We start from the raw sequence: 24,400 nt of genomic DNA, 5'->3' as shown, positions 1-24,400 counted from the left end.
CCCCTGGGTGGAGTATTCTCACAACTCCCTAACTTCATCTGCCACTGGGAGGTCACCATTCATGGCAGCGTATGGTTATCAACCACCTCTCTTCCCCTCTCAGGAGAGGGAGGCAGCGGTTCCCTCAGTTCGGGCCCACCTACGACGTTGTCGATCTGTCTGGCACCAGACCAGGGCGGCCTTATCCCGCACCGCTACAAGAAATCAACGCCTCGCTGACAAGCACCGTGTGCCAGCCCCGAGGTACTCACCTGGCCAGAAGGTCTGGCTATCCACCCGGGACCTTCCCCTTCCAATGGAATCACGCAAGCTGGCTCCTAGGTTCGTGGGGCCGTTCGAGATCGAAAGGATCATTAATCCCACTGCCATGCGCCTCAAGCTCCCTCCGTCGCTCAAGGTCCATCCCACCTTCCACGTCTCTCTCCTGAAGCCCGTCTCAACCAGTCCTCTCAGTGCGCCAGCCGAGCCTCCACCTCCTCCGCTCATCATTGACAATCACCCTGCGAACAAGGTCCACCCGTGACAACATCATTCATATCACATTTAAGAGTCAATATTAGATTATAATTAATTAAATCATTTGGAGATATTAGAATATTAAGTTTGCCAAACGAGAACATCATCCATTTCATTTAATGCAAATAAATGCTAGAGTTAAAAGTGTCACAAATAAAAGGTTGTAGAAGAATTTATATATCTGGGCATAAAGATCTCGACTGAATCAGAAATGATTTCCTCACATAAAATAGAGATATAAGCTGAGAGAAAATAAATATATTTTTAAATATGGATGTCGCTAACACTGAACAATTGTTTTACAGATTCTGATGTTGCTAACTCATTTCCCTCTAAGCCCGAACGTAAGACGGTTCTTCAAGGTTATTACAACGAAGACATTTTATTCAGTCAAAACAAGCGAAGTCTCTCACCAGATAACCTGAAACGTCACTAGAAAATTTATGGTTAAAGAAAATTTAAAGAAATATAGACGGAAAACACTCACACCATTAATGACAGACTCACACACTTTAATTATAATCATTATAAATTAACCCAGATATATATTTTCACATTTAAATATTCACAGACAGGAGCATTTATGATCATTTCTTCAACAATTGGCAAACAATCTTTGCAAAGAGAGGGAGGAAATACGACTTGAAGACGTAGAGATTTTTCCCACTGAAGGAGACTCATCAAACCTTGATAACAAGGCACGTTCATAGGTGGGAACTACGGCTAAACCAGAGCGAAACATGATTTGTTTCATTTACTCAGAGGAGTCAAGGCCTGGCACAGACAACACATGTCATTCTCAGACACTTAATACTGCAAAAACACTGTTTCACTTTCATTTAGTTATGTAACAATTATGTATAAAGTTATGTTAATAAAAACATCGATAGTTTGTGAAAACTGTAATTCGATCTGAACAGAGTTCGATTGTCTCTGCCTGGTTAGAGTTAGAGAGGCCAGTGCGCATGCGTGTGTCAAACTGTTATTTTGTCTGACTCCACCCTTTTCTCCATTTTCTTCTCTGACCAGTAGAAGTTTCTTTTGTTCGTGGATCACACGTTGGATGAACATGGACAGACTTTCAAGCTTGAAAGATTCCTTCAAGCAGCGGCTGATAACTGCTGTCGACGATCATCTGCTGCCAAGTTTTCTCTCCAAACTTCTCTGCTATGAACGAGAGATAGAAAGAGACAGAACCCTGCTGGAGATGGTGACCAAGAAACCAGGTTCGTACAGAATCCATCAGTATCCATCAAGAAAGTGCAGACCTCCGCCAAACTGCTCATTTACACCCATATTATTCCATTATTTAACCATCAACTTTTACCTTCACTTTTCTATGTGTGTAAAATATTTGGTGCCTTGTTTAACATCATATCGAATCATATGAGATAGGGCTGCACGATTAATTGGTGATAAATCGCGATATCGATTCCTACTTGTACACGATCTCATTTCCAAGTGACGAGGATTATTGAAAAAATTATTTAAAAAAATTGTAGCGATTTTTTGATCCGGGACGTCACCTGCATGAAAACAAGCGCTCCCTCACAAGCACCTCAACAAGTGATCGCGGTGAAGAAAACAAGAGCAGTTGAGCGTGAACAGTTGTGAGTTGAGACTGTCATTGGAAATGTTGTGTTTTGTCATCAATTGTGGATAACATTTTGAGAAACATCTACCTCTCTCATCACCTTTACACATGTTACACATAAATATTGTTCAAAGAGGATTATTGTTTAAATTATGCAAAGGTTGTGTAGATAAGAAACAAACATTGTTTTTTGTTCAATAAATATTTAAATTGGGAAAAAAAATCTTGAGTGAACCGTGATCTCAATTCTCAGCAAAATAAATTGTGATTGAAAATCGTGCAGACCTAATATAAGAGTGTTTTCCATGTCGACTAGATCATCATAGTTTGATTGTTCAGTGGCTTGAATGCGTCTCCACAGATGTTCAGCAGCTGCTGGTGAATAAAGAAGATGATGTTAAGCAGGAGTGCAGCTCTGAAGAAATATATAAAGCACAAGAAGGAAAAGCAGACACTCAGTCCTCCCTCACTGTCGTGATGAAGAGTAAATATGATAAAATAATGAGTTTAAATCAACACAAGGAACCAGAATCTGATGGAGACAACTGTGGAGAACCAGAACCAACCAGCTCCTTGGATGCACCTCCACACTCTGACCACCAGAGATCGCTGTGTTCTGACACTTGTAATGATGACTGGAGAGAAACCAATAACACTCGGTCAAGTTCACCCTCTGTGGAGAATCCACAAGTTCATGTCAGTGAGAAGAAACTTGATGATAACAAATCACTGATCTGCTCTGGATGTGGAATGAAATGTTCTTCAAAGTCTGGACTGACTCGACACATGAAATCCTGCCGTGGACGTTTAACTTGTTCAGTTTGTTTGAAATGTTTTGAAAAGAGAAAAGATCTTAAGATACACATGAGAATTCACACTGGAAAAAAACCTTTCATCTGTTCTCAGTGTGGAAAGTGTTTTACACATAATTGTTACCTAAAAAAACACATGATAATTCACACTGGTGAAAAACCTTTCATCTGTTCTCAGTGTGGAAAGTGTTTTACAAGGATATCTCACTTGAAGAGACACATGAGAATTCACACTGGAGAAAAACCTTTCAACTGTTCTCAGTGTGGAAAATGTTTTAAACATGAATGTTCACTGAAGAACCACATGAGAGTTCACACTGGAGAAAAACCTTTCATCTGTTCTCAGTGTGGAAAGTGTTTTACACAAATATCTAGCTGGAAGAGACACAAGAAAATTCACACTGGAGAAAAACCTTTCATCTGTTCTAGGTGCGGAAAGTGTTTTACAGAGATATCTAGCTGGAAGAGACACAAGAGAATTCACACTGGAGAAAAACCTTTTATCTGTTCTCGGTGTGGAAAGGGTTTTACACAAATATCTAGCTGGAAGACCCACAAGAGAATTCACACTGGAGAAAAACCTTTCATCTGTTCTCGGTGTGGAAAGTGTTTCGCACAAAATGGTAACTTAAAAAAACATGTGAGAATTCACACTGAGTAAACCTTGGGTGATTATTTTTTTTGTTTTTTCATGTGTGTGATTTTGAAATGTTCTTATCTTGTCACTATGAAGACACTTAAGATAATACAGATTTAGTTGAACATGGCATCTGTGAGCCAAAAGCTCTTCATCTGCACATTCAACCCAACTTGTAATCTTTTTGTTAATAAATCAACTTAACTTGAGAGAAGTGGTTTGACTTTCATTTCCTCAACCTCATCAAACCTTCTGCTCAGGTTGGACCAGGAAAGACTGGATCTCAACAACTGTGTGTCAACAACTTCTATAAATGACTAAAAGATTCAAGGATCTGTAAAGTGTTCTGTATGAATCACACATTTTAAAGTTGTGGTGGATCAGTAAATAAAGAGGTGTTGATCTACTGAAGAGACTCTGAAAAATCGAATACTGTATAAATATGATGCCTATAATTTTATATATCAGCACGAACAACACAACAAATTTTGAAACCTATTTTGAATTTTTTATATTTTATCCTGACATTGAATTGAAAGTAACATACTATTATTGTCTTGGCAAAATCTTATGTTAACCTCTGTGTCTTTGTGTTAAGTTTAATGAAACAGCTGAGACAACTGAGGTTGGGTTTTGATTGTTTAAAGTTTTCGATCCATTTATACATCCTTCCAAACCAATGGCCAAACGGAGAGAGACAACCAAGAACTGGAAAAGACCCTCTCATGCTTTGTTTCTGCTAACCTCTCCTCCTGGTGGTCTCAGCTTCCCTGGGTGGATACGCCCACAAAACCCTGGCGTCCTCAGCCACTATTTATACACAGCAACATTGCAGAAGTCAACATTTTAGATGTTTAGGTAAATGCAGCTTTGCTGAAGAAAGAAAATTATAGACAACAAATAAATAAGAGTTTGAAGAACAACAATAATCATAAAAAAAATGACATCCCAGCATTAAAACATAACTCCCAGTATCAATGAATATTTATTAAAAGAGGAGAAGAGAGAGGAAAAAAGTCTTTTGAATTAACCTGGATCATCTTTTTCAATATTCTGAGCAGCTCTAGTAGAAGAACTCACATTTCCCCAATGCTTAAAACTCTGCATGATCCGGGAGCGCATGCGCAATCGCATTTCGCCATGTTTTCACGGCAACTAGATTGGGACAAAAATATATCGTGGAACATGATCTGGGAAATCCGTGATCAATTTGCATTCAAAATATACAACTTTATTTATATAGCCAGTGACACAGTGTTTCTTCGAGTCTCAAAGCATCGATTTTGTGAAAGATATGAGGAAAAATAATGAATCATGTCCGTACATTCTACTGGTTAAAGGAAGATATTTATTATACGTTCCAGGGAAGGTTTTTGTTGGCCAACATGTGCGTTGACGTTCAGAGGGAAACATGACGTGAGTTGTTTGTTTGTGTGATGTCGTAATAAAAATGTTTGTCCTGCAAAACTGTGGTTTATTTTGGAAGCTCCCAGTTTATCACAGGCTAAATAATTGATTGACGGATAGATTGTGTCATGTTTCAACTCGTAGAAAACGTCCTGATGTTTGAGAGTAAATGTAAAAAACATTTTTTATTTATATAGCTAAAAATGTATTGTCTCATTGAGTCTCAAAACATTGAATTTATATAAGATAAATAGGAAAACAAATGGAGTCTGTTTACATTTACTGTAAAACAGCAGGACGTTTTCTACGAGTGTAAAATCAGTCAAAACATGACACAATTATTTAGCCTGTGGTTAATAGTTTCATAAAATGCATTTAGTTGGTATTTTGAATGCAACACACATGCGCACATGGATCGCTGATTCCCAGGATTGTGTTCCACGATATATCTTTGTCCCAATCTAGTTGCCATAAAAATGACAAATAAAACAGGAAAATTTCTCAGACAGCTGTCATGACAGAGCAAAAAAATGCAGAATAGCTGGAGCTATCAATAAATATGTTTTAAGAGAAAATAAACAACTAATACCATTAAAACTACTTTTAACTAATTAACAAACAGTTTACTTGAAAAATTCGCCCTTTATGCATTGAATTTATGAAATAAATAACGTGAGAAATTCACCTTTTATGTCGACATTTACAATAAATAACTCACATCTATTAGCCAAAGTGATATGAAATGATATATTTATTGTTTACATTTATTAAAATGATTATATTATTTTGTCAAACGTTTTTATGACATTCATTTTTGATCTATGAATATATTGTTTTGTATCCATTTAGACGCATTTGAAGTGTCATCTCAGTTTTAAACTGTTTTTTTTTGTTGTTTTTTTTAACTGACCAATTAAAGAACAGAGGAAGTGAAGAGAAAGATGGAGAGAATGTAGAAAAGAGAGTGAAGAGAGAGAAGAAATGGAAGAGGAAGAAGAGAGAATAAAGAGAGAGAACGAGTGAAATAATCTTAACAATAAAAGCATTTCTTAAATAACTTAAGAGTGTGTGTGTGTGTCATGAGTTGTGTATTCCAAACATCTTAGATCTGTGGATGTCAGTTAAAGTTTGTCATGTGTTTTATATGAATAAACCTTGAAGTTAGCAGAGAGTTCAAATCATCAGTATGTTTTGACTTCATGGAGAGAGTGAAACAGAGGCGGGGGGGATTCTTTCATTCTTACACACACACAGTAGCAGGTTGTAGCAGTGACACAATTTTATCTTATTCAAATTTAAAAAAATTAAGACATAATGTGTTTGTGTGTGTGTGAAGGTGAGGGCTCAGCTTTTTGTCTCAGTAAAACTTTAGAAAATATGTTTTAAAATGTAGTCAATTGTTGTGTTTTGTGTCATTCAACACTTTAATTTGACTTAAATGACACAAAAATAAAGTAAAATGAAAGTATTTCATATTTAACTGTTGAACATATTTACATTTCAGGGCACTAAAACTCACTTTCCCGTCTTCCTCAAAGCTTTGGTGACTAACCCTCCATCTTTTCTGAAGCCATTTCTCCCTTCTAAGCTTTCTGCCCAGACGGCTGAAATTATTGCTCTTACTCAAGCCTGCCGCCATTTCAAGGACGCTGCTGTTGCTATTTATACTGACAGCCGATATGCTTACAACAATCTGCATGTTTATACAAAACAGTGGGAGACAAGGGGCATTGAGACAACCACGGGGAAAGATATTATTCACTAAATTTATCATGCACATGGGTTTCAATATTTTGTCAAAGATTTTTTTTAGCAAATTCATTTTTATACATCAAAAACAATCCTCAAGATCACAGACGTACCCCTAGAGGACCATTTACAGAACCATTCCACGCATGGACTTTATACAGTTAAACCCTGTAAACCAATTTGCATATTGTCTGATAATAATTGATGCTTACTCCAAATGGGTAGAAATCTTTCCATCTCTTCTTTGATTCAACAACAGTGTTCTGATAGACGGATCGTCTAGGCACTGCGACAGCAATTATGGATGCCCTATTCCCCACAGGAAGACCGGTGTGGACCAGAGACAAGAAACTAATAGGCTGTTTGGGAATTATGTTTGCAATAATCTTTTCTGTTGTATTGTTTGCTCTAACTTTTGCATCTTCCCCCAAATTGCTGACACAACTAAGTGATGAAATATTCTACAAAACCCACAGACCAAAACGATGGTTGCCCACCGGACCCGAGCTTGAATTTATAGACCCTTCTAAAAAAGGGAGACCTCAAGGTCACGTAGAATCATTTATAGGAAGCACTGGCACCAGAATAACCCTAGATCGTGAAAACATTGTCCAAATTCCTCTTGACTTGACCAACTGACACCCAGACCTCAAAGTCATCGCTTGTCGCCAACGTAATTAATTTCAGAAACAGAGAATTGATTAGAGTGCGTACTGCTTTCACACAAATAGGTGGTGAAACAATCGATACATACTTTAACTTTAAGACACCCCTGGGTCCGCACCTGTGCCCCAAACCTCCTTTCCCCCCACGCCGAGTGTTACAGAATGAGCAGCCCAATGGAGGGCACAGCGGGCCCCACTAGTGCTGCTTGGGACAGTTTAGAGGTCCATAGACAGGCAATTTCGGCTCAAGGAGCTCTATTGGGCTCACACGATCAAACGCTATGCGCCATTGTGGAGCAACAGGCCTCGCAGGACTGCATGCTGCGGGAGATACTGTCACCCGTTTACAGCCACCTGGGCCAACCCTCGCCCAAGCACCTCCAGTTCCACCCCATGACCCTTTTGTAGTCCAGGAGACCAAGCTGGCAACCCCAGCCCGCTATGACGGGCATCCAGGGAGGTGTAAGGGATTTATAACCCAATGCAGTTTAGTGTTTGAGTTACGACCCTAGCACAGACCGAGCCCGGGTCGCATATGTAAAATCCCTTCTTTCAGACAAGGCCCTTGCATGGGCTACAGCCTTGTGGGATTAACAGACACCTTTGCAGAGATGAGGCAGGTGTTCGACCATGATGTAAGTGGCCACGAAGCTGCCAAACGCCTCCTTAGGTTACGTCAGGGTTCTTCAAGCGTTGCAGAATTTTCAATTCCATTCCGAAGTTTAGCTACGGAGTCAGGTTGGAACAGTGAGGCTCTAGTGACCACTTTTGGTAATGCCTAATCTGAGAGGGTTAAGGATGAGCTAGCTTCCCGTGAGGTTCCCGATTCACTTGAGGATTTAATATCATTGGCCATTAGAATTGACAACAGAATTTGTGAGCGCAACAGGGAGAGAAAACAGGGGAACCCCCTCCCTATGTCTGAGGAGTCCAGCATCTCTTGTGAAACAACTAACTTGCCTAAGGGGCCCCTTAGCAATGATGATCATGAACCCATGCAGATAGGACGCACACGGCTTACCTCTGCGGAGAGACAGAGACGTATGAGCATTGGAGCTTGTCTATACTGTGGCAGGGGAGGTCACTTCATTCGCCAGTGCCCCTCAATGCAAAAACCCGGTATGCAGGGAAAACGAGTAGACTCTGCAGACCGTGGGGAGGTCTCGCCGAGTCTTAATATTTCCCCTTGTGGGGATAATCACACTTACTTGCCCTTTGAGTTATTTTGGGATGGAGACTGGCGCACTTTTTCGGCATTTGTTGACTCAGGAGCAGCAGGTAGTTTTATGGACTCAACCCTGGCCCGTAATCTCAATCTACGGATTTTTGATCTTCCTTGTCCACTTGCAATCACCGCAGTGGATGGGCGACCGTTGGGTAGGGGTAGGGTTGAGAAGGTCACCTGCCCGATTTGCATTCGCATTGGCAATCACGCGGAAGCGATTAAGTTTTTTCTTATTGATACACCTCAGTTACCCCTCATTCTGGGACACCCATGGCTCAAGGAACACAACCCCCACATCAATTGGAGGGCGGGGCAGGTGCTGAGCTGGGGCCCAGACTGTGCTTCTCACATGGGGGACTCAGACTTGGTGCGACTCCAACCTTTGGGCCTGGGGCCTCCTGCTGCTACCCCCAGTGTTCCCTTGACTCTTGGGGCTCTTGAGCCCGTGACTTCCTCCGACTCTTCGTTTTCTGTGTCTAAGCTTCCCAGTGGGGTTCCGGCAGAGTATGTTGAACTTAGTGAGGTCTTCAGTAAACGGAAAGCTTCCACCCTTCCTCCGCATAGGCCTTATGATTGTTCCATCGATCTCCTCCCAGGCACTACGCCCCCCAGGGGCCGCCTGTATTCGTTATCACAACCTGAAACATCAGCTATGGCTGGCTATATTGATGAGGCTTTAGCTGCAGGTTTCATTCGTCCCTCGACATCTCCAGCTGGAGCCGGGTTTTTCTTTGTGGGGAAGAAAGATGGGGTGCTTAGACCCTGCATTGATTACAGGGGCCTAAATAGCATCACCGTTAAAAATCGCTACCCACTCCCTCTCATTTCCACAGCATTTGAACGACTTCAGGGTGCATCGTTTTTTACCAAGTTGGACCTTAGGAATGCCTATAATCTGGTGCGCATACGAGAGGGAGATGAGTGGAAAACGGCGTTCAACACTTCACGGGGGCACTACGAATATCTGGTCATGCCTTTTGGACTTTCGAATGCTCCCGCAGTTTTCCAGGCGTTGGTCAATGATGTCCTCAGGGAGATGCGTGAACATTTTGTCTATGTGTATTTGGATGACATTTTGATTTTTTCTAAGTCCTATCTGGAGCATGTGTCTCATGTTAAGAGGGTTCTCCAGAGGTTGTTGGCGCACCAACTCTTTGTAAAGGCGGAGAAATGTGTGTTCCATGCCCCCACAGTCAAGTTTCTGGGGTACATTGTGGACCAGGGTAGTGTCAGAATGGACCCAAGCAAGGTCAAAGCGGTGCAAGATTGGCCTCAACCTGACTCTGTCAGACACGTTCAGCGTTTTTTGGGGTTCGCTAATTTTTATTGACGCTTCATTAGGGGCTTTAGCTCGATTGCTGCTCCTATTTCAGCACTGGTAAAGGGCTCGCCTTCACGATTTCATTGGTCCCCAGGGGCTGAGAAGGCATTTACGGAACTTAAGAGAAGGTTTACCACCGCACCGGTCCTGACCCCTCCATACCATTTGTTGTCGAGGTGGATGCCTCAGATGTGGGAGTGGGGGCGGTTTTGTCCAAAAGCTCTCCTAAGGACAAAAAGCTCCACCCTTGCGCATTCTTCTCTCGGCGTCTTCTACCAGCCGAGAGAAATTACGATGTGGGTAACAAGGAGCTGCTGGCCGTGAAGTTGGCCCTGGAGGAGTGGCGCCATTGGCTTGAAGGTTCCGAGCATCCGTTTCAGGTCTGGACAGATCATAAGAATCTGGCATATATCCAGCAGGCCAAGCGTTTAAATCCTCGCCAAGCTCGCTGGGCCCTGTTTTTCAACAGGTTTGATTTCAATCTTTCATATCGTCCAGGTTCGAAGAATCTGAAGCCGGATGCCCTATCTCGACGATATGAGTGTTCAGGTCAAGACAGTTCTCCAGAGCCCATTGTGCCCCTCACTCGCATCCTTGCCCCAATCACCTGGGAGATTGACACAGTGGTTCAGGGGGCTCAACAGCAGGAGCCCGACCCAGGAGGGGGGCCCCCAGGCTGTCGGTATGTTCCAGCAGGAGTGCGACCACAAGTTCTTCAGTGGGGTCACTCTTCACGCCTCACCAATCACCCTGGTGTTCATCGCACTATGGGTTTTCTCAAACAGAGATTCTGGTGGCCCCGGATGGCGAGAGATGTGAGCGAGTTTGTGGCAGCTTGCACCATTTGTGCCCAAAACAAGACGTCACAACAGCTGCTGCCAGCCTGCTCCAGTCCTTACCTATCCCGAAACGCCCTTGGTCTCATGTGGCCCTGGATTTTATTAAAGGACTACCCTCATCGAAAGGGTTCACTGTCATTATGGTCGTAGTAGATCGGTTCTCAAAGGCAGCCCATTTCATCCCGCTCGCTAAGCTTCCTTCTGCCCTAGAGACCGCCCGACTTGTAGTCAAGCAAGTCTTTTGCTACCACGGCCTCCCCCAAGATATTGTGTCTGACCGAGGTCCCCAGTTTGCTTCCCGTTTCTGGAAGGCATTTTGTTCCCTTGTGGGTGCTTCAGCTAGTCTCTCGTCAGGGTTTCACCCCGAGACCAACGGTCAGACTGAGCGCACCAATCAGACACTCGAGAGAACACTTCGTTGCCTGGTGTCCTCCAATCCTACCACGTGGAGCGAACAACTGGTGTGGGCTGAGTATTCTTATAACACTTTAAAGAATGCATCCCCTGGTCTCTCTCCTTTTGAGTGTCAGTATGGATATCAGCCACCGTTGTTCCCAACACAGGAGAGGGAGGTAGGGGTGCCTTCGGCGGTTCAGTTTGTCCAGCGGTGTCGTGCTACCTGGAGGCGTGTTCGTGCTTCTCTTCAAAGGGCTGTGGCACGGCAGAAGCATTATGCTGACCAGCATCGCCACCCAGCCCCAAACTATCGGGTTGATCAAAGGGTGTGGCTCTCCAAAAGGGATCTCCCACTGCGGGTTGAGTCTCGCAAATTGGCGCCACGTTTCGTTGGTCTCTTCAAGATCATTCGAAGGATTAACCCTGTCACTCTCCATCTTCTGCTTCCCCGGTCAATGAGAATACACCCCTCGTTTCATGTTTCCCGCCTTAAGCCGGTCCGCTCCAGTCCACTGGCACCTCCAGAGAAGCCTCCGCCTCCACCCAGGCTGGTTGGGGGTCAACCAGCGTACACGGTTCGGCGGATATTGAACAGTCGCCGTGTGGGACGTGGGACTCAGTACCTGGTGGACTGGGAGGGATATGGGCCTGAGGAGCGTGCCTGGGTCCCAGCTAGGGACATCTTGGACCCAACTCTGATCCAGGACTTTCGCCGCCTCCAGCCTGGGGGTCCTGTGGGAACGTCAGGTGCCGTTCCTTAGAGGGGGGATCCTGTGAGGAAACGGAGTGTTTCGCCTCCGTTAGAATGGTGACTGATTCACTCTCTGCAATCAGGTGTGTGCACTGATTGGCTGATTGAGCCCAGGTGTGACGAGGATATATATGCCCTGAGACCCCAGTGCTCTGTGCTGCTCATTGATTGCTCTATGCAATGGTGAGAGGTTCACTCTGAGTGCCCTCTCAGTTAGAAAAAATCATTGTTCAAGTTTCTTGTCTTTCGTTCAGCTGCTTGGCAAACGCATGGATTACAAGCTCCAGATCATGTTGTGACAACATTTTCCTAAGTTTAGAGATTTTTCTCAGTTGAAGGAAACAGTTTCTGGTCAGTTTTCTGCAGTGTTGAACAAGAGACATGTCTTTATCAAATACAACACCCAGGTTTCTCAGGCTCAGTTTGACAGACTGACCTAAGTCACCCAAGTACTGACTCAACCCTGGAATCTTATCATCAGGAGCAATCACCAGAGTTTCAGTTTTGTCCACATTTAGCTGTAAAGTGTTTTCACTCAGCCATTGTTTGATTTCTAGCAAACAATTGACTAAGCTGTTCAGTCTTTGGGGCTCAGTTGGGTCAAAAGAGCAGTAGAGCTGGATGTCATCAGCAAAAATGTGATAAGAAACATCTGGAAATCTCTGAATGATTTTACCAAGGGGAATCAAGTACAGCAAAAACAATAAAGGACCCAGAACAGAACCTTGAGGGACTCCACACAACAGATCTGCCGATTCAGACCTCATTTGATTGGCAGATACACTAAAACTGTGCCCAGAAAGGTAAGATGAGAACCATTCTAACACAGACCCAGACAGTCCCACTTCATCCCTTAGTCTTCTCAGCAGGATCTGGTGATCAGCTGTGTCAAAGGCTGAGGACAGATCCAAGAGAACCAGAACAGTGAATTTACCAGAGTCAGCCGATATCATGATGTCACTGGACACTTTCAATAAAGCTGTCTCCGTAGAATGATGTTTACGGAAGCCAGACTGAAACTTCTCATGGATGTCGCTCTGATCCAGGAACAAAGACAGCTGCTCAGACACCACCTTCTCCAAGATCTTGGACAAGAAAGGGAGCTTAGAAATAGGCCTGAAATTACTAAGGTCAGTTGGGTCTAAGCCTGTTTTTTTGAGCAGAGGCTCCACAATGGCATGTTTAAATGCATTGGGAAAAACCCCTGTGGAAAGGGAGAGGTTTACCATATTGGTAACCCAGGGGCCAATTACATCAAATACTTTGATAAAAAGCCTACAAGGAAGGACGTCATCTGAGCAAGAGGAGGGTTTCATCTTGTTCACTAGTGCTGAAATATCACTCAAAGATACAGCAGTGAAGGATGACCAAGAGGAGGAGATGCGCTCAGAGACAGTAGGGGTTCCAAACAAAGGGGGAGAGATTTTCTGTTTGATCAATTTAATTTTGTCAATGAAAAATCTCAACAATGCATTGCTGTCAGCTTCACAGAAGACGGGCGTGATTTGAGGAGCAGGAGACACGAGAGAATTAATCGTGTCAAACAAAACTTTGGGGTTTTTCCTATTTGCTGCTACCAGTTTTCTGATGTATTATCTCTTTTATTATTTATTTTTTCCTTGCACTTTATTTTTTATTTTATTTTTTTTCAACTGCGCTGTTGTGAAAGTATGTTTCCCCTCTGGGGATGAATAAAGCTTTTCTATTTCTATTTCTATTTCTATTCTATAACTCTAAAAAGAACAGATCACTCTGAAAATAATCCCAACCCTTAGTCGACATGAGTTCCAGTAGAACATCAGTTTGAATTTTGCATGAATTATTACTTCAGACGCGTGAAAAGACAACAAAATACTTAAAACATCACATCATTCCAGAACTGTTGTAATAGTTTTATTTGACCTACTATTACATGATTGAGTAAATAATGTTGAATACATTCAACTGTTACTTTAACATACTTTCATTTGCAGTTAATGAAGGAAGAAAAACTCTCTAAACTGGATCAAGATTGTCTCACGATACATTTGTCAAAGTGTAGATTCACTTGTCGATTATAACAATAATGATCAGTTTATAAAATATAATATAGTGTGATTTTGAGAATATTGTGCAAATAACTGTATGTTTTGAAGCTGTTTGACTAGAGGATTGAATTTGTTGATCTTTTTTAATTGATGTTTCTCTCGCTCTGTTCCTCTGATGACATCATTTCTAGGCGACAGATGAGATGAAGTCAATCTGTCACGATCATGTTTAGCTACTGTTGAGAAGTACAGTTTGAAAAAATAACCATTAAACCACTTACTTTCAGAGTAAAAGAGGTTTAACTAGAGAACGATCATAAAAGTCACAAACAAACGTGAAACAAATCCAGCAGGTATATTAGGAAACATTTTACTTAATAACATATTTTCTTGTGTTTCTTCTGAGAGTCACTCTGATAGTCTCACTTCCTCTCCACCTCCAGTCGCAGCTTTTCAAATCTGTCAGGATGATCCAGATAATCCTGATCCTCCATCAAGTTCCTGTTGTCGTTGGACAGTAGGAGGCGCTGCTGTGTGTGAGTCCAGTGAGAGTGAAGACTGAGAGAAGAAGAGACATGAGGTGATGATGGTGGAAGAACGTTGTCTTGACGATCATATACTGATCCAAACTGAGACGAGTCAATGTTCTGTCAACATTCTTCTGAGAACTTGAGAGAAGAACCATGTGACTGAAACATCCCAGAATCATCTTGAATGTCAGATTTGAAGATGAAGTCAGCAGCTAAACTAGCATGTAGCTAACATGAGTCTAGTCTAGTTGTGATGAAGATGTTCAAGTGAACACATGATTCAATATGAAGTGATTCATGTGTGAAATGATGTTTAAAGTGACTCAACATTGTGAGTTGATGATCAAACTCACGTCTGATTTCAAATATTTGACAGAAATATTTCTTTGTTCTCCACTGACAGTCAAACTGAAACAATGTTGATGTTGAAGCTCCTGAAGAGTTTTGAGCTGAAGGACTTGAAGATTTGGAATCAGAGCTTCACTTGATACTGAAACTGTGAGTCTTTAACATCTGCACGTTTGTTCTGGAATCTTCTTCATCAAGTCCATGTCCACAAAGACCTTCAACTGCTGTGTCAGCAGATGAGCTTTGATGTTGAAGTCAATCGATGGAATCAAACTCACCATTCATGGATGAAGGTTTAACCAATGTGGTCTACAGTCTGGAGGAAGAAAGAGTCAGAAGATCAGATTCATTTGATTCAGATGTTTCATGAATATTGTTTCATTCTCAGTGGACGACTCAGTCATGACTGTTGATGACAACAAAGATGGATCTATAAACAGGCTGCTCAGTCTCAACTGTCTCCTTCATGCTTCCATTGGTGTCCAGCAGGAGAACATGGAGGAACTCAGAGTTTGGATTCATGTGCTCAGTTCAGATGAAGAGTCTGAGCATCAAATGTTCAGTCTGAAGATCTTTGGAGTTCAGTCAGTGAGTTCTGCTGCTCTGTTCATACCTGAGAGTCTCCAGTCTCCAGTCTGGACTCTTCAGTCCAGCAGACAGCAGCTCCAGTCCTGGTCCTCCTGGATGATTCCAGCTCAGGTCCAGTTCTCTCAGGTGGGATGGGTTCAATGTCAGAGCTGAGGCCAGAGAAGAACAACCTCTCTCTGAGATCTGACACCCAAACAGTCTGAAATGAAGGAGAAACACTTTTAGAAACTTATCAGAACCAAGAGAAGATGATGTTCTGACCTGAGAGTCTCCAGGTGACAGTGTGGACTCTTCAGTCCAGCAGACAGCAGCTCCACTCCTGGATCCTGCAGGTCGTTGACACTCAGGTCCAGTAGAGTCAGACTAGAGGACGGAGAGCTGAGGACTGAGGACAGAAGTGAACAACTTCTCTCTGACAGTCGACATCTGTTCAGCCTGTGAAAGAGACGAGTTTCATCAACAAGTGACTTTTTCAATTTTCTATTTGACAAGAATTGAAAGAGTTTATTTAAAGACAAACTCAACTATTTCCATTGATAAGATCTTCAGTTGTGGTTTGTTGTCTGCTTACTAATCCTTTTAAATTCATAAAAATGTCAAAGTGTTTAAAATCCAATATAAATTTTAACCCTGGAGTTTTGAAGTGGAAAAAAATATTTATATTTTAACGTTGTAGTTTTGAAGAGGTACAAAATATTTATATTTTAATGTTGTAGTTTTGAAGAGGTACAAAATATTTATATTTTAACGTTGTAGTTTTGAAGAGGTACAAAATATTTATATTTTAATGTTGTAGTTTTGAAGAGGTACAAAATATTAATATTTTAATGTTGTAGTTTTTTTGTACCTCTTCAAAACTATAACATTAAAAAATTGTTGCCCAAATGTGTAAAATGTTGTTTTTTGAAGGCTCGAAAAAGTTGTAAAATATAAATATTTTTACCTCTTTTTAATGTTGGAGTTTTGAAGAGGTAAACAAAAATTAAAATAAAAGAATATTTTTAAGTATTTTTATTTTTAGTATTATTATTTTTTTTACGCCTTCAAAACTACAACATTAAAATATATATATATTTTACATCTTTTTTTTACCTCTTCAAAACACAGACATTATAAAAATGCTGGTATGGAATTATAAATTAAAAAAATCGAGATTCAATATTTTTAACAAGTATCCTTTTAAATTTATTTTTTAAACATATTTAAAATCCAATATATAATATATATATTAAACTCTATGTGTTAAAAATGTTTCCATTATTCAATGAAAATAAAACCAACCTTTCAATATTTAAATTATTGAATTAAATGATTCAAAAAATATTTCTATGGTTAAAAAAATACAACAATCAATAAAATTAAATGTTAAATTCAATCCTTCAATTCTCTGATGACACTGATCTACTTGCATAAGAAACAAAGCAAATGTTTTTCAATATTCAGTTCATGAGCTGAAAATAGATTCAACTGCTCCAACAGGAAGTGACATTTATCAACACGTCATATTCAAAGTAGGAAATCGACACTTTTCTCTCTTAATGTTTGACCTTGAAAATGTTGAAAACCAGGATCAACTTGATGAGACTGATTGTTGCAACAGTCACATGTCAGGAGAATGATCACAGATACCATCAGCACAATGGATTCAACAAGAAATGGAGACACATGTGTTCAGTGTGAAGTGAAGTAGTTGTAGATGAGCCTCACAAATCATTGGAGAAAGACATTTCTTACCAACATGTTAGTTTTCACACCCGTATATAACCTGAGCACAAATATTGATATTTTCTTACAACACACTTGGTTGTCACGTCAATACTTCATCCCTCCTGTCCTGTTTGTGGGGGTGCTAATCCTCTAAATGAGGGTGAAGAAGTCGTTACCAGCGGCTGATGAAGATGACGAGTTAACAATAGTGTCAGTACACGATGAGGGCAGCCTACACTGTACAAAAACAAACAACTCACCACACATGAATTTCCTAAATGTTACAAAATAAAATGTTCATATCTGGATCTACTACCTGAAAGAATCAATAATCAAACAGAAATATCTTCTTCACATTTGAAGTTAATCTTACAGCAAATGACATCAACTTTCATTGATCTCTTTACATCCACCACACATGATGACTTTAACCACGTCTTTAAAATGATCATCAATATATGATTTGACTGTTAACTGATGCTTTTACAAAACTATACTTTTTATACGTGAGTGTCAGTGAAATTAAGTTATTTATAATCGTATTATTGATCTTTATTTTATAATGATTTTATTCACACAGTTGCAACAATAAATTCAAGTAAAAACTGTCATTTATTGTAAACAATTGACTTTGAAATGATTGTTAATGTGGTTCAGTTCGTCAAAGTCACCACTCTGAGTGTTTTCTCTGTCACAAGACAAATATATTTATGATTCCTTTAATAATACTGACGTGTACAAAATACTTATTAAGTGAACAAAGATCTGGTGTTTTTTTGTTTATGTTTTAAGTCTCCGTTGATGTTTGTTTTGACTCTGTTGGTTTGGACTGTTGCTGAATGAATTGGAGTCTCAGTAAAAGACATGACAAACAAAACTTATTGGCTTCAATGAACATTTATGAACATCAAAAGAAGCTTAAAGTAAGTAACTAGTTTTTTTTCATTAAAGAAACTTCAAGATAAATTGAAGAAAAATGTAAGAATGATGCGATTAGTCGACTTAATGGTTGAATATTTGGTGAGCAGTCGACTGTTAAAATAGTCGTAGACCTCATGAACAACAGATGAACCATAAGAGAAGAACAGAGACAACAACGGTGGAAAAAACAAACAATGAAAACAAATCAAAGACAAACCTCAAGATTCCACTCTAAAGTGTTTTGTCTTCTACGAGACAGATGACGCGAGAACACTGGATAAAGAATATGAAGGACTGTTGTTTTGATTATTATTCATTTTCATTTAAAGTTGACGCTTGTTTGTTTATCATTACAATGATTTATTAAGATGATATTTTTATAAACTACGTAACATCTTTACCTGCTACACAAACATACAAATGTATCTATGAGCTGCTTCACTGAAGAACAAAGTGATGACAGACTTTGACTCGTGTTTCCACCTCTGACTTTACATTTGAGCTTTGATGATGTAGAAAAGATGATGTTCTGACCTGAGAGTCTCCAGGTGACAGTGTGGACTCTTCAGTCCAGCAGACAGCAGCTCCACTCCTGGATCCTGCAGCTTGTTGCCACTCAGGTCCAGTAGAGTCAGACTAGAGGACGGAGAGCTGAGGACTGAGGACAGAAGTGAACAACTTCTCTCTGACAGTCGACAGTATCTCAGCCTGTGAAAGAGACGAGTTTCATCAACAAGTGACTTTTTCAATTCTTTATTTAAAAACAATCAACTATTTACTTTCATAAGATCATGGTCACATGTTTGTTTGAATATTTATCAGGTTGGTATAAATGAGGGTGAAATGTTGAACATGACGACAGAAACACAAACATGAAGAAGGAGTAACAACAATGTTGAGGTTGTGGTTTGTTGTTAAATATTTAGTTTAGAAAAACAGACTTTCCTACAAACTAGTGAGACATCATTGATTTATGCTGAATTGTTGGAACATGAACAAGTATTTCAGTGAATGTTTTCATGTGATCAACTTGATCTTGATTAATCAAATTAAATTAAATAAAGTGTTTTTCAACATTCAGTTCATGAGCTGAAAATAAATAATACTTCAACAGGAAGTGACATTTATCAACACATCGTCTGCGAACAAGGAAATCTGGCTCAGTTGCTTCATCAACCAGGAAACAAGAGCTGAGACGACACTCGTCTAGTTTCTCTCCAGATATTAGAAACATGACATTTATTTCTATCTTCATTTCTCCTGAGAGACAAGAAACCAGATGAACTGTGGACCAGACATGAAGAGAGAAGATGATGTTCTGACCTGAGAGTCTCCAGGTGACAGTGTGGACTCTTCAGTCCAGCAGACAGCAGCTCCACTCCTGGATCCTGCAGGTTGTTGTTACTCAGGTCCAGTAGAGTCAGACTAGAGGACGGAGAGCTGAGGACTGAGGACAGAAGTGAACAACTTCTCTCTGACAGTCGACAGTTGATCAGCCTGTGAAAGAGACGAGTTTCATCAACAAGTGAATTTTTCAATTCTTTATTTAAAAACAATCAACTATTTACTTTCATAAGATCATGGTCACATGTTTGAATATTTATCAGGTTGGTATAAATGAGGGTGAAATGTTGAACATGACGACAGAAACACAAACATGAAGAAGGAGTAACAACAATGTTGAGGTTGTGGTTTGTTGTTAAATATTTACTTTAGAAAAACAGACTTTCCTACAAACTAGTGAGACATCATTGATTTATGCTGAATTGTTGGAACATGAACAAGTATTTCAGTGAATGTTTTCATGTGATCAACTTGATCTTGATTAATCAAATTAAATGAAATAAAGTGTTTTTCAACATTCAGTTCATGAGCTGAAAATAAATAATACTTCAACAGGAAGTGACATTTATCAACACATCGTCTGCGAACAAGGAAATCTGGCTCAGTTGCTTCATCAACCAGGAAACAAGAGCTGAGACGACACTCGTCTAGTTTCTCTCCAGATATTAGAAACATGACATTTATTTCTATCTTCATTTCTCCTGAGAGACAAGAAACCAGATGAACTGTGGACCAGACATGAAGAGAGAAGATGATGTTCTGACCTGAGAGTCTCCAGGTGACAGTGTGGACTCTTCAGTCCAGCAGACAGCAGCTCCACTCCTGGATCCTGCAGGTTGAAGTTTCTACTCAGGTCCAGTAGAGTCAGACTAGAGGACGGAGAGCTGAGGACTGAGGACAGAAGTGAACAACTTCTCTCTGACAGTCGACAGTTGATCAGCCTGTGAAAGAGACGAGTTTCATCAACAAGTGACTTTTTCAATTTTCTATTTGACAAGAATTGAAAGAGTTTATTTATAGTTTAATATTGTTATTTTAGTAATAAATAAAATGAAAAAAAATTCAAGATTCAATATTTTTTTGACAAGTGGCTTTTTTAATTTAATATACAAATGTGAAAGTGTTTAAAATCCAATATATAATATATATTCAAATTATTTAATAAAATGATTCAGAAAATATTTCTATGGTTAAAAATATAACATTTTAATAAAATTAAATGTTAAATTCAATCCTTAAATTCTCTGATGACACTGATCTACTTGCATAAGAAACAAAGCAAATGTTTTTCAATATTCAGTTCATGAGCTGAAAATAGATTCAACTGCTCCAACAGGAAGTGACATTTATCAACTTATTTTGCTTAAAAAGAATCTTAAAGTAATACCTGACATGAATATTTTAAATTAAATACATGCAGTCGGACAAAGAGGATTATGAAGACGAACCCCTTTGATTTGATTATTTATTTTTATAGAACACATTTCCTGAGAAAAAGACAAGAGTTGACCTTTTGTATGAAACAGTAAAGTTAAATAAAGCTGCATTTTTATTGATGTAACCTTCGTGGTTTTGTTTCATTCAAGAAACTTCATGTGAATTTAAGATGAAGATTTTGTAGAAATCAGGCTCAGAGCTGCTGTGAAGGTCACACATGCTAACTTAAGTTTATTTTCTATAAATAAATGTTGGGTACACATTCATTTGTGTATACGCAGTATAATTAATGAGGCCACATGTTTTAAATATGTTGTTTTCATTATTATTTAAAGTTGACGCTTGTTTGTTTATCATTACAATGATTTATTAAGATGATATTTTTATAAACTACGTAACATCTTTACTTTTCAATTCTCTATTTGACAAGACTGAACTAGTTACATCATAAAATCACATATTGTATGAATATTTGAGGAAGGTTTGTCTAAATTAGGATCAGTTTGTTAAACACGATGACAAACACAACAATCATCAAAGAGTAAATCAAACATTCATGTTTAGTTCATATCATCAGAAATATTTGAACAACTTACAGAACTTCGTTTGCAGCTTGAACCACCGGCAGAAGCCTCTCAAGAACCTCGTCTGAACCAGTTATTGAGTATTTATTCAGGTCAAACTCGTCCAGATGTTCCTCTGAGGACAGTAAGATGAAGGCCAGGGCCGACCATTGAGCAGAAGACATTTGACCATAGAGACCTCCTGATCTCATCTGCTGTTGGACCTCCTCCACCAGAGAAGTGTCCTTCACTTCATTCAGACAGTGGAACAGGTTGATGATTCTCTCTGGAGACACATCCTCACTTATCTTCTCCTTGATGAGCTCTGCTGTGTTGTGATTGGTCCAGGAGCTACTTCCTGTCTGTGTCAACAAACCTGGAAGGAGACTCTGGCTGGTCTGCAGAGAAAGACCCAGAAGGAAGCGCAGGAACAAGTCCAGATGTCCATTTGGACTTTTCAGAGTTTCATCTATTGCTGTCTGGTAGAACCTTTCTGTTGGACTTTTGTCGATTTCTGTCAGTTTGGATGTTAGTTTTGATTCCATCAGGTTGACTCCAGAGTTGATGAAGGTCTGGTGGACGTGAAGAGCAGCCAGAAACTCCTGAACACTCAGGTGGATGAAGCAGAACACCTTGTCCTGGTACAGTCCTCTCTCCTCTCTGAAGATCTGAGTGAACACTCCTGAGTAAACTGAAGCTGCTGAGATGTTGATGTCACACTCTGTGAGGTCTGACTTATAGAAGATCAAGTTTCCTCTCTGCAGATGCTCAAAAGCCAGTTTTCCCAGAGACTCCATCATCTTCTTGCTCTCAGGATCCCAAACCGTGTCAGTCCCAGATCCTCCGTCGAACTTCAGCTTCTTGACTTTGATCTGAACCACCAGGAAGTAGATGAACATCTCAGTCAGGGTCTTGGGCAGCTGTCCTGTCTCTGTGCTCTTCAACATGTCCAGAACTGTGGCAGTGATCCAGCAGAAGACCGGGATGTGACACATGATGTAGATGCTTCGTGACCTCCTGATGTGAGACATGATGGTGCTGGTCTGCTCCTCATCTCTGAACCTCTTCCTGAAGTACTCCTCCTTCTGGAGGTCATTGAACCCTCTGACCTCTGTCACCATGTCCACACACTCAGGAGGGATCTGATTGGCTGCTGCAGGTCGTGTGGTGATCCAGAGACGAGCTGAGGGAAGAAGATCCCCCCTGATGAGGTTTGTCAGCAGGACGTCTACTGAGGTGGACTCTGTAGCTTCTATCAGGCGCCGACTGTTGAGGAAGTCCAGAGGGAGTCGACACTCGTCCAGACCATCAAAGATGAACAGAACCTGGAGTCCTTCAAAGCTGCTGAGTCTGGATTCTCTGGTTTCAGGAAAGAAAAGATGAACAAGTTCCATCAAACTCAACGTCTTCTCCTTCAGCAGGTTCAGCTCTCTGAAGGTGAAAGGAAAGATGAAGTGGAAGTTCTGGTGGGCTTTGTCTTCAGCCCAGTCCAGAGTGACCTTCTGTGTCAGGAGGGTCTTCCCAATGCCAGCCACGCCCTTCGTCAGCAGTGTTCTGATTGGTCGTTCTCTGTCAGGTGAGGCTTTAAAGAGGTCTTCTTGTCTGATGGTGGTTTCTGGTCTGGTCTGGTTCCTGGTGGCTGCTTCGATCTGTCGGACCTCGTGCTCCTGGTTGACCTGGTCTGTGCCCCCCTCAGTGATGTAGAGCTCCGTGAAGATCTCATTCAGAGGAGCAGAGTTTCCTGCTTTAGCGACCCCCTCAGACACACTGTGGAACTTCTTCTGCAGGCTCCTCTTCAGTCGTCCTCCACACTCTGAAGCAAGACTTCCTGGATGAAGACATAAGTCAAACGAGTCAGAAGATTGAGGTGAAAATGGAGTAAAATCTTCAGATCTGATGCAAGTGTTCTTCATCTTCATCATGTTTGTTCATATGTTCTTACTGCTCCACAGACGCTCGGCCAGATCCTCCTCCTCCATGTCCTTCAGGAGATGAACTGTGATCTTCAGGAATTCTTCTCTGATGCTTCTCCACTTCTCATCTTCCTCCTCAGTCTGTGGAGTCTCTGGACTCACAAACCTCCAGACTCTCTTCAGCTCCTTCTGCATATAGTTGTAGAAGTTTCTCTCCAGTGACTGGAACAGAACCACAGAGAAGAAAGTCAGAGTGATAGTGGATCATCTCAAGAACCACAAAGACCAGAAGCTTTAACTTGGATTCAGCTGAATGATGATGAACAGAAGGAACCCCTAGGATGAGGACCTCCTCTAGTTCATGAACATACCAGCCGTTTGATTTCCAGTTGTGAGGGATGTTGCTGACCAATGAGAAGCTCTGAGTTCTGATGGTCCACTCTGAGAAGAAGAGATGAAATCAAACTGTAAATAAACTCTTGTCGTGTTGAAGGTTCTGATCATAAGTAAACTAGAAGGTTCCTTTTAAAACCCACATACATCTCCATTAGAACTTAAATCTTGTCAAGCCAAACTGTTTATTTTAAATATAATTTTGATAAAAATGATTCTTCTTGGTCTTATTCTTCAAAGACTGACAACAGTCCAGAATATTCTGGTTCCTCCTGCTGGATCCTGATGAAAACACAACTCTGATCAACTCTCATCTGTTTCTATCCTGGTATTCACCAGCTGAACCACTAGATGTCCTCACACTGCTGCACATGTCCACCTCTGCACTACAACTGTGAAAGCAACGTTTGAGGTTTTTAATTGTGTCTTTATCTCCCCCTGCTGGTGATGTGAGTGAAGTGAAGTTCTCTGGTTTAATGTGTGTATGAACCTGGTAGACTCACACTTGTTCACTCTCACCTCACACCTGGAGACTCTTTACTTTTTCTGAAATTGAACCATTTCCCCATTGAACGATCACTCTTCAGAGACACACAGCAGGGTTCTGGTCCAGATCTTGGTCCAGGTCCAGCAGGTTCTTGCTGCTGCTTTGATCTTGAATACAGAAGTAGAATGAGTGAGAATGAAGACATGGAGGTGCTAAAAATGGATCAAGAG

General features: G+C 40.7%; 4 protein-coding genes across 6 annotated transcripts in view; 1 reads left to right on the top strand and 3 right to left on the bottom strand.

Annotated features, from left to right (window-relative positions):
* The window catches only part of LOC148085161 (NLR family CARD domain-containing protein 3-like), a gene marked incomplete at its 5' end in the record, with an annotated part of 350,040 nt that overhangs the window by 168,875 nt on the left and 156,765 nt on the right, over positions 1-24,400 (bottom strand). The window lies entirely within an intron of this gene.
* Positions 1-24,400, bottom strand: part of LOC148085164 (protein NLRC3-like) — a 145,721-nt gene that overhangs the window by 46,601 nt on the left and 74,720 nt on the right. Inside the window, exons 1-6 of one of the 3 annotated variants that reach the window (XM_087783297.1) lie at positions 21,411-23,494; positions 20,142-20,318; positions 19,357-19,530; positions 18,568-18,741; positions 15,667-15,840; positions 13,901-15,604 (exon numbers count right to left, since the gene is read on the bottom strand). In XM_087783297.1, the coding sequence (XP_087639423.1) occupies positions 15,403-15,604; positions 15,667-15,840; positions 18,568-18,741; positions 19,357-19,530; positions 20,142-20,318; positions 21,411-23,299 (2,790 nt within the window). In that variant the 5' untranslated portion in view covers positions 23,300-23,494 and the 3' untranslated portion in view covers positions 13,901-15,402. Of the gene's footprint in view, positions 1-13,900; positions 15,605-15,666; positions 15,841-18,567; positions 18,742-19,356; positions 19,531-20,141; positions 20,319-21,410; positions 23,495-24,400 lie in introns of those variants that run through there. The other 2 variants (XM_087783295.1, XM_087783296.1) reach the window with 2 other exon arrangements.
* Positions 1-24,400, bottom strand: part of LOC148085167 (NLR family CARD domain-containing protein 3-like) — a 181,026-nt gene that overhangs the window by 128,158 nt on the left and 28,468 nt on the right. The gene's annotated exons all lie outside the window — the stretch shown is intronic.
* Positions 1,542-4,945, top strand: LOC148085168 (uncharacterized). The gene is made up of 2 exons (XM_087783309.1): positions 1,542-1,742; positions 2,472-4,945. The coding sequence occupies exons 1-2, from the start codon at positions 1,580-1,582 to the stop codon at positions 3,581-3,583; spliced, it is 1,275 nt and encodes a 424-aa protein (XP_087639435.1). The 5' UTR covers positions 1,542-1,579; the 3' UTR covers positions 3,584-4,945.

This window comes from Callionymus lyra, chromosome 2 (genome assembly GCF_982586985.1).
Source record: "Callionymus lyra chromosome 2, fCalLyr1.hap1.1, whole genome shotgun sequence".
Taxonomy (NCBI): domain Eukaryota; kingdom Metazoa; phylum Chordata; class Actinopteri; order Syngnathiformes; family Callionymidae; genus Callionymus; species Callionymus lyra.
Note: the sequence above shows the minus strand (reverse complement) of the source record. Positions and strands in the feature narration are given on the sequence as shown.

Coding starts and splice junctions, on each gene's coding strand:
- LOC148085168 (XM_087783309.1), top strand. CDS start 1,580: ATGAACATGGACAGACTTTCAAGCTTGAAAGATTCCTTCAAGCAGCGG. Junction 1,743..2,471: donor GATGGTGACCAAGAAACCAG/GTTCGTACAGAA, acceptor GCGTCTCCACAG/ATGTTCAGCAGCTGCTGGTG.